This window comes from Bufo gargarizans, chromosome 3 (genome assembly GCF_014858855.1).
Source record: "Bufo gargarizans isolate SCDJY-AF-19 chromosome 3, ASM1485885v1, whole genome shotgun sequence".
Lineage (NCBI taxonomy): Eukaryota > Metazoa > Chordata > Amphibia > Anura > Bufonidae > Bufo > Bufo gargarizans.
Window position 1 is genome coordinate 215,207,942 of NC_058082.1, and position 16,844 is coordinate 215,224,785.

Sequence of the window (16,844 nt, forward strand, 5' to 3'; positions counted from 1 at the left end):
GGATTCACATACTTTTTCTTGCAACTGTATGTATTTTGTTAATCCAACCTGGAGTCCGTGTTTTATTTTGTGGGAAGAGGTAGGCAAGGATACAAACAAGTAACTAATAGCAGCTTCATGCTACTGTCTGTAATTAGAGACAATCAGGCTAAGTTCTGCCCTTGTAATATGAGCCTCAGTGTAACTATGGTGTATAAGGTAGGTAGATATCTGCAGCTCTCTCTGGAAAGACAATAAAAAGTGTAGTCATTGAGTTGATATTTGACAAAGAACAGGCTCATACTTTATTTCCTCATGTAATAGTGCTTTAGTATTCCTGGCACAAATCTGTTACTAGACAAATATTGTGAGGTACTGTACGGACAGTCATGCAATGTAATGCTAATTATTAACCTTTTAATTCAGAGGAATAACTATACTCAACCGGATTATGTTTTTTAGATGCGGCTCCAGATTTTGCCTGTGGCCAGTAATTAGCTTGTTAGGCTACATCCACATGACAGTATAAAATGGCGATGTGACGGCCCTTTTCAGAGCAAGGACAGTCTATTGGCACAGACTGAATACCTATAAGGACCATGTGTGTTTTGTGGTCCGCACATAGCCGACCGACCGCATCCGTTCCTCATTTTGTGGAACGCACATGGCCAGCCCTTTGAAAGAAATGCCTATTCTTGTCCGCAACTGCGGAGAAGAATAGAACATGTTCTATCTTTTTTGTGGGGCCGCGGAACGGAAGTACGGCCGTGTGCTGTCCACATCTTTTGCCGCCCCATTGAAATGATTGGGCCCGCATCCCTTCTGCAAAATTGCGGAAAGGATGCAGACACAAATACGGTCATGTGAATGAGCCCTTTCTAAGTTTTCATAGCCTGGCAGTCCCTTACAAAGGGGACTGTTTTTAATGGCTGATTTTCAGAAAGGCATCAGTGAAAAAACTGCCCTGAAAAACTGACAGTTTAACCATTTTAATAGCCTTTGTTTCACTGTTGTGTCAATATAGCCTAATTGGGAATTATTTTCCAAGGTGACTTGCCTGGGGTCATTAAGCAGTGGCTAGCTGTGGGACAGCTCACCACTAGGTTTACCTGGGGTGAAATTGCTCCTTTTGAGTACATTTTACACTGCTTGTTGGCTGAAGCTTATGTTGTATATGTACATTTTTAATGGTGTTAATTTTAAAATAATTAGGAATTATTTTATTTAATTAAATAATTATGGGTAATAAAGAAGGCTGTGTGCAATTTGACATCACTTCAAAGGGTTGTCTTGTCATTTTTTTTCTAAAGTGTGGTATGATTTATAATCCCACGGCTGTCTTGTATTACTATATTTCACCCGGCAACTGCAGTGGAAATGTCTGGTCAGGTGAGGCTTCTGACAATAAGAGACAGAAATTAAGCTTGAAACAATCAATCAGCTAATTGCAGTGCTGGCTTCCATTTAGAGACATTAACCTTCTGAATTATTACCTTCCCAAAGCCACAGCTTTTTTTATTTTACCATTCACAAAGCTGTATGAGGGCTTGTTTTTTGTGGAATATGTTGTACATTTTTCTTTTTTTTTATAAATCTGTTTTTATTTAGTACAAAAACATAAAACAAGAATCAGGTTGTGTACTAACAAGCATAACATAAGAATTAGGAGAAAGATCACCAAAGAACCACTCAGTCTGAAGAGAGCCGATGGGTACGTGTGGTTCCCAACATACAGTAGGTGAAAATATGAGAAGCATGGTCTTGGTTAGAAACTTAAGAAGGTAAAATGAACAAGTCCAGTCCGTTGGATCAAGATGAAAAGATTCTTGGCAGGGGTATCCTCTCACAGCAATGGTCACATAAGAGTTATGAAGTACCAAAAAATATATTCTATTGTACTGTAAAAAGATGTATATAGAAGGAATCTAACTTCTCCAGTTGGAAGGAGGGGTTATTACAGTCCAGTGAGATAGTCTTAAAATCTCATAACATGTCTAGGAATTTGGTACTCCGAGCCATGAAGTCAAGCCAGGATTGCCATATTTTGAGATATTTAGCTCTATTTTTATGTTTTACCTTTACTCCACCAATTTTTCCATTATAAATATCTGCTGGACCCTTTGTAATGTCACAATTTAATATTACATACAATGTAGAGGGAAGCTGTAAAAAAAAATCTAAATGGAGTGGAACTCGGAAAAAAAAAGAAAAACGCAATTGCACCATACTTTTGAACCTTTTTTTGGAATGTGGTGGTGCATATGATCTTTATTATTTTAATATTTATTTTTATTATGGGGAAAGAATGATTGGAATATTTTTTTGTTTTTTTTTGTTTAGCCTCCCAACGGGACGTGAACTTGCATTCATGAAATTGTTTCTTCCATATACTACTGTGATTTAATACAGCAGTATATGGGAAATTCAGTGTATTCCAGTGCAACGCTGCCACCTGTAGGCCTACATTGGAATATATCTGTGATAGGCTGTAGCCTGTACTAGGCTACTAGGCCTATAACCAGAAATGAACAGCTTCCCCATCTTAGCGTGGGAAAGTCGTTCAGACCCCAGGAGTGCAGTGCTCCTGGAGAAAGCCATCTCAGATGCCATGGTCACATTTAAGGGTTAAAGGGCTTCTGTCACCCCCCAAACAGCAATTTTCAGTATTGGACTTAATATAATTGCTAATGTACGCATAGTCCATATATACCCCTCTAACCTCTGGCTGTGCTTACAATTCTTTAAAAATAGTAAAACTAGTGTGATATGCAAATTTCTTCACTACCAGCAAGTTGGGCGGACTTGCCGGTAGCCGCCGCATCCTCCGTCTAAAATAACGCCCCCACCTCCACTTGAGTGACAGGGCCAGCGAGCGCTCTCCTCCTTCCGCTGGCCCTGTTTGCAGCTGAAATCCCACGCCTGCGCCGTACCGGTCCTCATCCGGCGCAGGCGCTCTGAGAGGAGGACACTCGCTTGGCTGCTCCTTCCTTAGTGTGCCTGCGCTGATGACATCAGCCCTACACCCGGAAGAGAAGACGCCGGCATCACTGGTATCACACACTGTGCAGGGATAGTGTGCACAGTGATGTCACAGTGCAGGGATAGTGTGCACAGTGATGTCACAGTGCAGGGATAGTGTGCACAGTGCAGGGATAGTGTGCACAGTGATGTCACAGTGCAAGGATAGTGTGCACAGTGATGTCACAGTGCAGGGATAGTGTGCACAGTGATGTCACAGTGCAGGGATAGTGTGCACAGTGATGTCACAGTGCAGGGATAGTGTGCACAGTGATGTCACAGTGCAGGGATAGTGTGCACAGTGATGTCACAGTGCAGGGATAGTGTGCACAGTGATGGCACAGTGCAGGGATAGTGTGCACAGTGATGGCACAGTGCAGGGATAGTGTGCACAGTGATGGCACAGTGCAGGGATAGTGTGCACAGTGATGTCACAGTGCAGGGATAGTGTGCACAGTGCAGGGATAGTGTGCACAGTGATGTCACAGTGCAAGGATAGTGTGCACAGTGATGTCACAGTGCAGGGATAGTGTGCACAGTGATGTCACAGTGCAGGGATAGTGTGCACAGTGATGTCACAGTGCAGGGATAGTGTGCACAGTGATGTCACAGTGCAGGGATAGTGTGCACAGTGATGTCACAGTGCAGGGATAGTGTGCACAGTGATGTCACAGTGCAGGGATAGTGTGCACAGTGATGTCAAAGTGCAGGGATAGTGTGCACAGTGATGTCACAGTGCAGGGATAGTGTGCACAGTGATGTCACAGTGCAGGGATAGTGTGCACAGTGATGTCACAGTGCAGGGATAGTGTGCACAGTGATGTCACAGTGCAGGGATAGTGTGCACAGTGATGTCACAGTGCAGGGATAGTGTGCACAGTGATGTCACAGTGCGCGGTGTGATGTCAGGGTGCAGGGATATACCTGCATCAGAGATGGGCTCAGGACTGTTGACACTTCCCTTGCCCCACAGGCTTCAGTAGGTTGACATGTAAGGTCACCAGCAACCTGAGACAGTAGCAACCAGGCAGCAGAGGAGACCCATGAGGGAAACAAGCAAAGAATATTATAACAGTTATAAGGACTAAAAGGAAACAAAACCCAAACCGCCCCTAAACAGCCACTAATGACAGGGGGCCCTCTAACACCCTATGCTGCCAGTCATCAGCCCCTCTGAACAAGCCAAGTGAGCAGTACTACCCCTATCATCCTCTGGCCATACCGGCACAGGTGACACAGCTCTAACTAGAAGTCCATGCTCCGCCACTGGGCGGTAAACGTTTTATCAGAGGGGTTCTCTGTGCCGGGACACACATGGTGAGCACTAATCACCCAGTGCCCCTCCATACATGCAGCCACTTACCAGCCTTCTGCCAATAACCAACAGCTCTGATCTGTACTGCCACTCGTTCCCCGCCTCCTCCGCTGCCAGCCACTCTGCACACAGCATCGGGTCATAGTGCGCGCTTACGTGCACTGTGACCTGGCGATGTGTCAGGATCCAGTACAGCGCGTTGCAGTCTGGCGCGGGTAACCACGGAGCGGTAAGTAATAGCAAGAGCTTCGTGGTCACATGCACATGACACTTTCTGCTCCGTGGCCACATGACACAAACATGTCACAAACAAATCCTTGATGCAAAAAATTTGCATTGAGGATTTTTTTTGAGTAATTGTTTCAGCCCTAAGAGTTAGATAACATTTCATCAACACTTGACAACTTATTAACACAGGTGGACAGTTTCCTCCATCAAATTATTGTAACATGTCTAGTATAGTATGAAAACTACAATGTGCAAACACCGAGCCAACATGGAATCCTGGGGGATTGTCGGAGGACAGCCACCTAACACAGACAGTAAATGTTCCCATCTGAGTTTAGAATGGACAGTAACGGGACTGAACACTGACCCATTTAATTGAATAGGTCTCTGCACAGGGGATTGGTCTGTTGGTCCATGCTGAGAAAATTGTAGACATTTCTATATTTGTCAGTTTTTCTAGCAAGTCAAGTCTGTGGGGAAAAATGGACACTACAAGGTCACCATTCATGTGCGAATAAAACTGGAGCATGAGTTTCTTGTCGCTGTCTGAAAACCAGTCTTACCTGCTCCACACTGAAACTCATAATGAGAAAGCTGAAGAAGTTTCATTTGGCTGTCACCAGTATTTTTTACTTTGGTTGGATGTTTTCAGCAGAAAGTATTGGATGAACATGCAAATTTAACACATTGACAACCAGGCTTATTTGTCACTTAGAGGTTGGCCAGGATTTTACAAGTAATAACCTATCTCCATCAAAGTCTGATCATGGGGGGTCTGACAACCTGCGCTGGATTACACAGCTCGGTCCATTCTGTGTTGGACAGACCTGGTTATTGCAGTGCTGCTTCCATTCACTTCAAGCAGTGTTGCAGTACTACCAGCTCCGTACACTACACTGTCAAATGTCTACTCTGAAATGGGCTGATCGACGGTGATATGGGGTGTCGGACCTCCGCCGATCGCTAATGTTGAGGATAAGCCATCATTTGCAAAAAAAAAAATTTGGGGTGGTATTTTAAAGACAGTTTTCTGTAGTTTTTTTTGTCCATCGCCATTTTTATTTTTTGGGTATGTTAGTTTAGATGCCTTACCATAGGCTTCTCTATAGGAAATAAAAACTTTGAACAACGCAAATAAATTGCAACTAAAATATGCCACGCCATAAAAACATGTGTAAAAATGCATGAATTTCAAAGTAACTTAATAGATTAGAAAAGATAGCAGTGTGAAAATGAATTGTATAACGTCAGTGTGTGCCCTTCCTCACTTGGCATGCCTGATCTATCACTATGGGGAGGGGGGGGTGCGTTTTTTGGCTTGTAGAACACCCTCACCATAAATAAAAAAATAAAAATTTGAATGGACTCTAAAGGTAGCTTTTGAAGCAACATGATATTTAGGTTCACACTGTTATCTTTTCTAATATATAAAGTTACTTTTATTTGTATAAAGGATGAGGAATCGGACCTGATGCATTGTGATAGACTTAGGCGTGCTGGGTGAGGAAGAGCGCACACTGAGCCGTTATACAATAGACTTCTTGTTCTTTATCATGAAAGCTTTTAAATACAGTAAGTTCTGGTTTGTCCGGTGCTTCAACAAGTTTCATTGTATTATTTTGCCTTTGTGTAATTACAGATTTAGCAAAAAATTAATAAAATGGGTAAAAATGTAACCCCTTCTAACCAGGTCAATTCAGGTCTTCAGGGCACAGTCTTCTGTGTTCCCACATTCTAGTTATTTACGCTGGGTTCACACCTGAGCGTTCGGAAACGAGCGCTCTGTATGCGCGATTGTACGGGCGTTTACAATCGCGCATACAGAGACAGGGGTGCACACATTGTCGCGCGTTCCCAAATATCTATGTGCGGGAACGCGCGACAAACGCCCAAAAAAAAGCTCAAGCACTTGTTTGAGCGTCGGGCGTTTTACAGCGCGATCGTACGCGCTGTAAAACGCCCAGGTGAGAACCATTCCCATAGGGAATCATTGGTTCTTGCCTGTTGTGCGTTTTACAGCGCGTAGGAACGCGCTGTAAAACGCTCAGGTGTGAACCCAGCGTAAACGTTTTCTTGTTCTTTTAGCATGACTGCATGTTTTTGTTTCTTTGGGAAAAAGTAGGGCAACATTTTGGGGAGTGCATGTGTTTATAACAAGGAAAGTGAAAGAAAAATACTATTTAAGAGAGAAGGATGGTAGCACTGCAATTCTGGCACAACTCATTCCTAAGGAAAACAGGGGAGGATAGGCAATAAAAATCCCCCTCCCCCCCTAAAAAACTAAACAAAACAAAAAGTTCATTCTCAACTTAAAATGGGCTAAACTGAAGTTCATAGACAGCTTTAGTTTTTGAAATTTACAACACTCTGTACAGTAGAAAAGGAAAACCTCTGATAAATAACCTTTGCGCCACAATCTGTGAAAGATATACACCAGAAAACTGGTGTATGTCTGATATTAAATAACCCCCTTAGTTTCTAAAACATCAGAAGTGCTGCCCTCCAATGTAAAATACTCACACGGGTAAAATAAAGAAGGTCTAAAAATGATAATAGGCCTTCAAACAATGATAATGGATCTCAGATATGATGAGGTAATAGAAGAACATATTAAAAGTATTTTCCTTTGGTAACATTTTTTGAGCTATGAGTGAGAGTTATAAACTTTATGACAGGAGCGAGGTTAATAATCTACCAAAAATGCTAGACACAACCATTTGTGAACTGCTAATAAATCTAGTATCTAAAATTAGATCCTAGTAAAGTAGTAATAGACAGCCCTTGTATTTGCTTGCTGAAATCAAAGTACATAAAATATACTTATTGCTGACTATCCAAATTAGACTTAAAGGGGTTGTCTCACTTCAGCAAATGGCATCTATCATGTAGAGAAGGTTAATACAAGGCACTTACTAATGTACTGTGATTGTCCATATTGCTTCCTTTGGTGGACTGACTCATTTTTCCATCACATTATACACTGCTTGTATCCAGGGGTTATGACCACCCTGCAATCTACCAGCAGTGGTAGTCCTTGCACACTATAGTAAAAAGCACCGGTCTCTGGTGCCTAGGACTGCAGGAGTCTGCATAGGCATGCACTTTTTTCTATAGTGTGCAAGCACAGCCAATGCTGCTGGATTGCAGGGTACTCGTCACCCCTGGATATGAGCAGTGTATAATAAAGGGGTGGCAAACTGGGCTCCTGCATAGGGCTATACGGTTCAGGGGCAGCACTGAAAGAGGTATAGAGGATATACTTTTCCTGGTTCTGTGGGTATTTACTCCTCCATTAGCGCTCATTAAATAACACCTGTTTCCACGTGAGACCTTTGCATCATTTTTGACTGCATTTTATTTTAAAAATGACAAGAATTTAAAAAATTAAAATACAAGTAAAATATGAACAAACTTTTGGTGTTAAATAACTCCTGATGTTTGCCTCTGAATCTACACCCACTTTATTACTGTCTAAACTTGGGCAGTATATTTTGTTGGTAAAGATGGCAACACTAGATATGCTGCTAAAAAGTAATACAAAATGGAACTAATAAAAACTACTAATAATCCCCCATAAAACTAGCCCTCACATACTTTGTTATGGCTCTTGGAATGCAGTGACAAATTATGTAAAAACGTTATAAATTTGGTATCATTGTCATCGTACTGACCCACAGAATAATGTTATCATGTTATTGATACCACACATTAAACGCTGTAAAAATAAATCCCCAAAACGATGTAATTGCTTTTTCTTTTTTTTTTCTTTTTTTTTTCTCAAAAAATAAGAAAAGTTATGTAATACATTATATTTGCCCCAACATGGTTCATATAAAAACAACAACTACTGCAAATTTCAAGTTCCCATACAGTTAAATTGAAGAAAAAATATCTGACCGCTAGAACGCCGAGCAGGAAAATGTTGCCGGTCCTTAAAAGGGTATTTCCATCTGGGACATTGATGGTATATTGCTCTGTGACCCTCTCCAATTTCCAGAACGGGGTCAAATCAGGGGAGAGCAGCCACACAATGGAGTCCATCCACTGTTCCCCCACTAGGGGAGTTCTGAAAAAAGCAGAGTGCTGGCTCGGCCATCTCCAGCAGTCCCATAGAAGAGGTGGCGGAGCTTGTGCAGCTTGTTCACCATTTACTACTATGGGACTTTCAAATATAGCTTGACACTGGCTCGGCTACTTTCTGAAGTGGTGTGCCATCCCTAACTCCGGTGACCCAGTTCTGGTGATAGGAGTGGGTCGCAGAGGTGAGACCCACACCTATCTGACATTGATGGTATATCCTAGTAATATCACAATGTCCCCGGTTGGAATACCCCTTTAAGGATAAAATTAGTTATGTCACTAAGGGGTTAAAACGCCCTCACGTTACCCGGGTTGTGCAACAACTGCCCGGCCGTGCCCGTAATGCGACCCACAAACAGCGTGTCCGCAATATACGGGCCCTGGCCGTTTGTGCACGGCATCACAGGTGCAGACCCATTCTCTCGAATGGATCCGCAATCCAGAAGGTGCCATCTGGAAGGAGGCATGGAACCCCACAGAAGTACTACGGAGTGCTTCCATGACGATTCTCTGCACCGCAAAAAAAAAAAAAACATGTTTTATTAATTTTTTTGCGGTGCGGATGGATCATGGACCCATTCAAGTTGAATTGGTCTGGTTCCATCTGTGGCAGCCGCACGAATGGTGCCAGTGCATTGGGGACCGCAAATTGCACGGAACGACCGTGTGCACGAGGCCTAACACTGCCAGCCCCCTCTGCTGTCCCTGTCCAAATCACTCCCCCTTTTTCTCGACACTTTGGAAAAGGGGTGTGAATAAGCTGTGTGCCAAGAATTGTGACACCTTTACGCCACTTTTGGCATGATAAATGTCCGCCTCAGTGTTCGGTCAGTGATTTCTATCAGTGATTGGGAACCAAAACCAGGTGCAGGTCAAAAACAGAACAGGTACAGATCTTTCCTTTAGGCTTCATGCACACGGCCGTTGTGTGGCCGTTCCATGCATTGGGGACTGCAATGCACGGGCAATGTCTGTTCCGCGGCCGGGACAAGACCCATTCAACTTGAATGGGCCCGTGATCCATCCGCACCGTAGGGAGCACACGGCCGGTCCCCACATATTGCGGACCCGCTGTTTGCCTGATACCTCATCTCTGTGTAGCCTCCAATCCTGGTTTTGGCTCATAATCACTGATGGAAATCACTGACCACACTGAAGCGTGAACTAGCCTCACGTCAAACTCGATGAAGAGTAACCTTCTGAAAGTTCTAACTATAATTGCTATTAAAACTGAGGTAAAACAATCCACTGAGGGTTACTTCACAACAAGCAATGTCATCCAGTCGTACAGATACATAATACACGCATGTGAAGAAGTTATTCATTTCTGCATAGTGCTCACAAGACATACCAGTACTTGACAGTTGACATTCTTTTGTGGTAAAGTACATTAGGTAAGTAGAACGCAGAAAGTTCCTGGTTTTGGGGTAAAAATATGGAATGTTTTAATCATTACTTTATGAAAGGATGGTGTCTATCCTATAATCAGAGAAAATCATGCCTTGCAAAATAGGCACACTATAACCTTTTTTATTCAAAGGGCCAGTTCACACAAAGGTTTTTTTGGCGCGTTTCCACCTCAAAATCAACGGGGGAAAAAACTCAAAACAACCTTCCTTTCATTTCAATGGGAAGCAGCACTTGATTTTTTTCCATGTGGAAATAAACGAAGCATGGGAAAAAGAAGCAGGGGACGGAATCTGCATCGACTCTCCCATGGAAATGAATGGGAAGGGTCAAAAAACCACTTGGTACATGTCCGAATGTTTTTTCCAATTTTTTTGTAGTTGATTCATACGAAAAACCACAAGCTAAAAATTCTGTTTTGGACTGAAATAAACAGCCATTGAAAAACCTGCATAAAAATGCATCAAAAGCCTAATGAAATAAGCATGGAAAATATGCACTGAAAACAAAACAAGCGGATTCTGCACTGAATTTTGTAGGCAAACGTTCAAGCGCCATCATGTGAACATACCCATGAAGTAAATTTTTACAATTTCAATCCAAACACAGCACTTGTAATTCTATACAACTACTACAGTCAGGGCAAAGCATGGAGCCACTGTCTCCTGAAAACTGCTCCATTTTCACACTGGGCAGCGATTTATGGAAGCCAAATATAGTAAAGGAACTTTTTAAGAGTGGAGGAGACCTTACATGAGAAGTAACTTAAATATTACCAATAATGAAGGTAATAGAGTACTAGGTAATAGGTAAAAGTGATTTTGGGTTTCATTTGGCCAAAACGATTGGTTTGTTTCGGGTCTGAATACATTTTACCTGAATGGAATGTACTGCAATTTCCCTGAAAAGTCATGTATGACACTGACGTCTCCTAGGACTGTGTCTGGCCCCTTTCAACCTCTTCAAGACAGCATTAGTAATGTCAAAGTGACAGCAACATATATGGCTATGGCTAAATGGTGACTGGTGGTGGTAACAAACAGCCTCTTTGTTTAGAGACAGCCAATTTTCTACCTGCCAAAAGTTATACATTTTTCATTCACATAGCCATATAAGGGCTTATTTTTGCAGGGCAATTAGTTTTTTAATGAAACCATTTAATTTACCATAGCTTGTACTGGAAAATAGAGGGGGAAAAAAAACAATTCTGCTATGTTTTTTGTGTTTATGGTGTTCACGGTGCACTAAAAATGACATGACAATTTTAATATAGTTTCTATTGTGTTTTTTTTTTTTCTTTGCATCACCATATTCTGACTGCTATAGCTTTATTTTTCTGCCTACAGAGCTGTGTTAGGGCTCATTGTTTGCTGAGCGAGCTGTCATTTTTTATAGTGAGGTACATGTGCCTATTTGATCACTTTTTATTCAGCATTGTGACCAAAAAACTGCAAAATGGCTATTTTTTACCTGTTACAGCGTTCACAGTAAACGGCAAATATTGCTATATTTTAATGGTTCGGATATTTTTTTGATGAGGTGATACCAATGAGGTTTATTTTTATGCGTAAAATTGGAAAATGGGAATTTATATTTTCGTCTTTGTTATTTTTGTTAAATATTTTTTTCCACTTTTCTCTAGGTACTTTTTAGTCCACTTGTACATGCAGTCTTCTGTTGGTTGACTTATAGACTGCAATAGTAATAAGCATTTTCACAGCCTTCCTGTGAAGCCGTGCCTTGGTAACGGCTTTGCAGGAAGCTCACTATGACAGGCCGGAGAGCATTCATATGGCCCCGGGCTATCATAGCAGCCAATCGAAGCACCACAATTCACTACGGGGTTTCCACACAGACAATAGAGTCAACCCCCTCTCTCTGTCTAACCCCACAGATGCCACTGTCGTATTGACAGCGGCATCTGAGAAGTTAAGTCACTGCGATCCCAGTCACTGCCACCAGGTGTCAGCTGTATTACACAGCCGGCACCCACCGCAATATGGGACATGCGGGAGCATTCTCCATACCTCCCCTTATTGCTTATGACCTACAGTGACATTAAAGGGTTAAAAAAAACATACAGCACTTTAAGAATGTTGTCAATGTTTAAAAAAAATGGCCCAAAAATGTCACACACACACACCACCTGAGGTCGTGTGTTCACTTTTTCTGTCCTCTGATTCGAAAAATGACTCATGCCATTTTGAGCAATTTGCCCAAATTGAATTGGCAAAAATTTTCATTTTACCCAATCTGAATTGAATTCAATTAGTTTAGAATAGATTTGTTGATCTCAAATTAGTAGATCAAGAACTGGGCATGATACATTTGGAGGAGGAGGAGGGTTTCGTACGAGCACAGATTACGGGGGTTACAAGTGGCTCCCCACCTGTTTGCAGTTCCATACACTATTGTACACTACTGACACCAGGGAGGTAGTAGCAATTCAAGAACAAAGTACCAGGTAATAAACCATATCACTGGCAGTTAACACTAACGTGAAAGCCACCTCATTGGGCTATAAATGTAAAGAGGTCTACCAGGTTATAGATATTGATTAACTATCTTTACCAATCAGTATCAGATTGGTGAGGGTCCGACATCCGGCACCTTCATAGATTAGCCGTTCGTAGTAGCTGATGGCACTGCAGATAGCACAAAGAATGGTGCTGGGTGTTGGACTCCCACCGATCTTTTATTGATGACCCTTTCTAATGACCTATCAATATCTATTACCTGGAAAACCTCTTTAATTGGCTCTTTAACCTTTAAATATTCCATGTGTCAGATCTGAAAGTGGTTTGTGACCTACAAAAGGTTATGGACCCCTGCCAAAGATTACACACTGTATCTTCAACTGTGCCAGGTGCTAAAATAGGATCCCATTCAAAGCAGGAAATAAATCCTTGTTGGTATGCATTTGCCTATTTATACATAATGCTTGTTTCTGTTTCTTTCTAGGTGCTGTATAATTTATTCAAATCATTCTGTGAGATGAAAACAATTGGAACGACTGACATCCTATCTGGAGTGGCTAATTTTTTTGTGGTGGGAATAGGAGGAGTTTTGATTGGCATTGTACTTGGATTTGTGGCTGCCTTTACTACCCGATTCACTCGCAATATCCGGGTGATTGAGCCGCTTTTCGTCTTCCTGTATAGCTACTTGTCGTACCTAACTGCAGAAATGTTCCATCTCTCAGGAATTATGGCGTAAGTAATTACACATGTATTCCATACTGCCAATGTTTTGCTCTACTTGTCCACCCAGAAGCCTCCTGGATCCCAGTGTACAATATAACAGGGGGTCTTTTAGGCAGCCCCAGGCACCTGATATTGATACATCCCCTACAGCTTCGCTCTGTACAGTATTGAAACAAAGTTTAATGCACATCGACTTTGGATGTTTCATCCGAAGTCGATTCACTCATCCCTAGTTAAGAAGATTTAAACCTTAGCTAGGATGGTGCCATAAATATGCCCATGTGTTTGTGAATCACATTCTCCTTCCAGAGGCACAGTTAGCACCCACAGACATTTTGCCCTAAAGTATTCCATTCTTGTTCTGTCTCATACTATTGATGGTATTTAATGCTCTGTATGTCAAGGTAATGGTGTAGGCTCAGGACCTAGGCCTATGTCATCACCTGCTGGTGCCACTTTTATAATACAGCAGGTACCCAGCTTACATGGCTGGGATCAGGGATAGCTCAGATCTCAGCAGTTTAACCCCTCAGATTCCACAGTCAATAGCAACCGTAGCATCTCAACCGTTAGACAGAGGGAAAGAGCTCCCTCTGTCCTCCAATCGGCACCCCACAAATGCAGGGTGCAGAGTATTTGGTATGGCAGCCAGTGGCCTAAAGAGTCTCAGGCCTGCCATGTTCTGGCAGGATGTACAGCGTGCCTATCAGAATGACTATGCAATGTAATGCAGGAGTATTACAGTGCATAGTACAAGAGATCAGAAGGTCACAGGTTTATTTCACCTAAGGAGACAAAAAAACAACAACTCTACAAAGTCTTTCTCAAATATTGAAATAGCAATAATATAAAATATTCAAAAAACTCAATTTTTTAAATATATATAATAAAGATGAAAATAATTGGTATTGCTGCGTCTACAATTACCCAATCTATTAAAATATCTTATTTAACCTGCTCAGTGAACCCCATAAAAAGTCCCTGATGCCAGAAATATAGTTTTTTTGGTCACCTTGCCTCTCCCCAAACAATTAAATTAAAAAATTATCAAAAAGGTATGCATAAAAAATTATAGCTCATCCCACAAAAAATTAGGCCTCACACAGCTCAAGTAGTAAATCCTACAAAAACATATACATTTGGAGTGTCCATAATGTCCAAAAAGGAAACCCTAAAAAAGAAATTGCCTGAATTGCATTGTTTTTGCAAAGTCGCCCCAAAAAGTTGTAAAAAAATTATACAATTCAACTGATGTACCCTCAAGTAATGCCATTGAAAATTACAACTTGCCCCACATAACACAAGCTATTACAGGTCCTTCTAAAAAAATTTGCATATTGTGATAAAGTTCATTATTTTCTGTAATGTACTGATAAACATTAGACTTTCATATATTTTAGATTCATTACACACCAACTGAAGTAGTTCAAGCCTTTTATTGTTTTAATATTGATGATTTTGGCATACAGCTCATGAAAACCCAAAATTCCTATCTAAAAAAATTAGCATATCATGAAAAGGTTCTCTAAACTCTAAACACCTGCAAAAGATTCCTGAGGCTTTTAAAAACTCCCAGCCTGGTTCATTACTCAAAACCGCAATCATGGGTAAGACTGCCGACCTGACTGCTGTCCAGAAGGCCATCATTGACAAGCAAGAGGGTAAGACACAGAAAGAAATTTCTGAACGAATAGGCTGTTCCCAGAGTGCTGTATCAAGGCACCTCAGTGGGAAGTCTGTGGGAAGGAAAAAGTGTGGCAGAAAACGCTGCACAACGAGAAGAGGTGACCGGACCCTGAGGAAGATTGTGGAGAAGGGCCGATTCCAGACCTTGGGGGACCTGCAGAAGCAGTGGACTGAGTCTGGAGTAGAAACATCCAGAGCCACCGTGTACAGGCGTGTGCAGGAAATAGGCTACAGGTGCCGCATTCCCCAGGTCAAGCCACTTTTGAACCAGAAACAGCGGCAGAAGCGCCTGACCTGGGCTACAGAGAAGCAGCACTGGACTGTTGCTCAGTGGTCCAAAGTACTTTTTTTGGATGAAAGCAAATTTTGCATGTCATTCGGAATTCAAGGTGCCAGAGTCTGGAGGAAGACTGGGGAGAGGGAAATGCCAAAATGCCTGAAGTCCAGTGTCAAGTACCCACAGTCAGTGATGGTCTGGGGTGCCATGTCAGCTGCTGGTGTTGGTCCACTGTGTTTTATCTTTATGGAGATGAAGATTTCATTTTTCAGCACGACCTGGCACCTGCTCACAGTGCCAAAACCACTGGTAAATAGTTTACTGACCATGGTATTACTGTGCTCAATTGGCCTGCCAACTCTCCTGACCTGAACCCCATAGAGAATCTGTGGGATATTGGGAAGAGAAAGTTGAGAGACACAAGACCCAACACTCTGGATGAGCTTAAGGCTGCTATCGAAGCATCCTGGGCCTCCATAACACCTCAGCAGTGCCACAGGCTGATTGCCTCCATGCCACGCCGCATTGAAGCAGTCATTTCTGCAAAAGGATTCCCGACCAAGTATTGAGTGCATAACTGAACATAATTATTTGAAGGTTGACTTTTTTTGTATTAAAAACACCTTTTCTTTTATTGGTCGGATGAAATATGCTAATTTTTTTAGATAGGAAATTTGGGTTTTCATGAGCTGTATGCCAAAATCATCAATATTAAAACAATAAAAGGCTTGAACTACTTCAGTTGGTGTGTAATGAATCTAAAATATATGAAAGGCTAATGTTTATCAGTACATTACAGAAAATAATGAACTTTATCACAATATGCTAATTTTTTTAGAAGGACCTGTATGTTGATGGAAAAATAAATATGGCTTTTGTCATGTGGAGAGCAACAAACAAAAAAATGGCATGTTTTATGTCAAACATATTTTTAAAGAATTTTTGTGTTTTTTTGTGTGCGATTTTAAATTTTATATATAATCCTGCGGTTTTTGCACTGGCCACTAAGCCTAATAACAGGCGCCACTTCTTGGTCACTTTTCATCATCATCACAGGTAGGATAACAATGACAGCTTTCACTTAGGCCTCTTGCACACGAACGTGCGCCCCGTAACACCCACTGTTGGGCAGCCTCAGCGGATCGTGGACACATTCACTTTAATAGGTCCGTGATCCGGCCATTCCGCAAAAAGATTGGACATGTTCTATCTTTTTGCGGAACGGAAGTACAGGCCGAAACCCCACGGAAACACTCCGTAATGCTTCCGTAGGGTTCCGTTCCGCACCATTACGCATCTCCGGATTTGCGGACCCATTAAAGTAAATGGGTCTGCATCAGTGATGCAGAATGCACACGGAATGGTGCCCGTGTATTGCGGATCCGGAAATGCGGTCCGCAATATGGCCACGGGGCGCACACGTTCGTGTGCAATAAGCCTTATATACAGATAACACAGGATCCACCATTTATAATAGGTGATATCACATCTGCTCCCTCCTGACCCCTGCACAGGTCACTGAGCATGCCTAGAAAACTCTGCCATAGAAGTGAATGCGTCAGCTCCTGACCATTGTGTCTATGGCCCATGTAGGTGCTGTAAAGTAGATCTCTGTATGCTGTTAACAGTTCAGGCAAGATGCCCGCCCCCA

At 42.1% G+C, this 16,844-nt stretch overlaps 1 protein-coding gene across 1 annotated transcript in view; it reads left to right on the forward strand.

Moving 5' to 3' along the window:
• Positions 1–16,844, forward strand: part of LOC122931152 (sodium/hydrogen exchanger 2-like) — a 91,923-nt gene that overhangs the window by 24,997 nt on the left and 50,082 nt on the right. Inside the window, exon 3 of the mRNA XM_044285137.1 lies at positions 12,989–13,239. Within this exon, the coding sequence (XP_044141072.1) occupies positions 12,989–13,239 (251 nt within the window). The remainder of the gene's footprint in view (positions 1–12,988; positions 13,240–16,844) is intronic.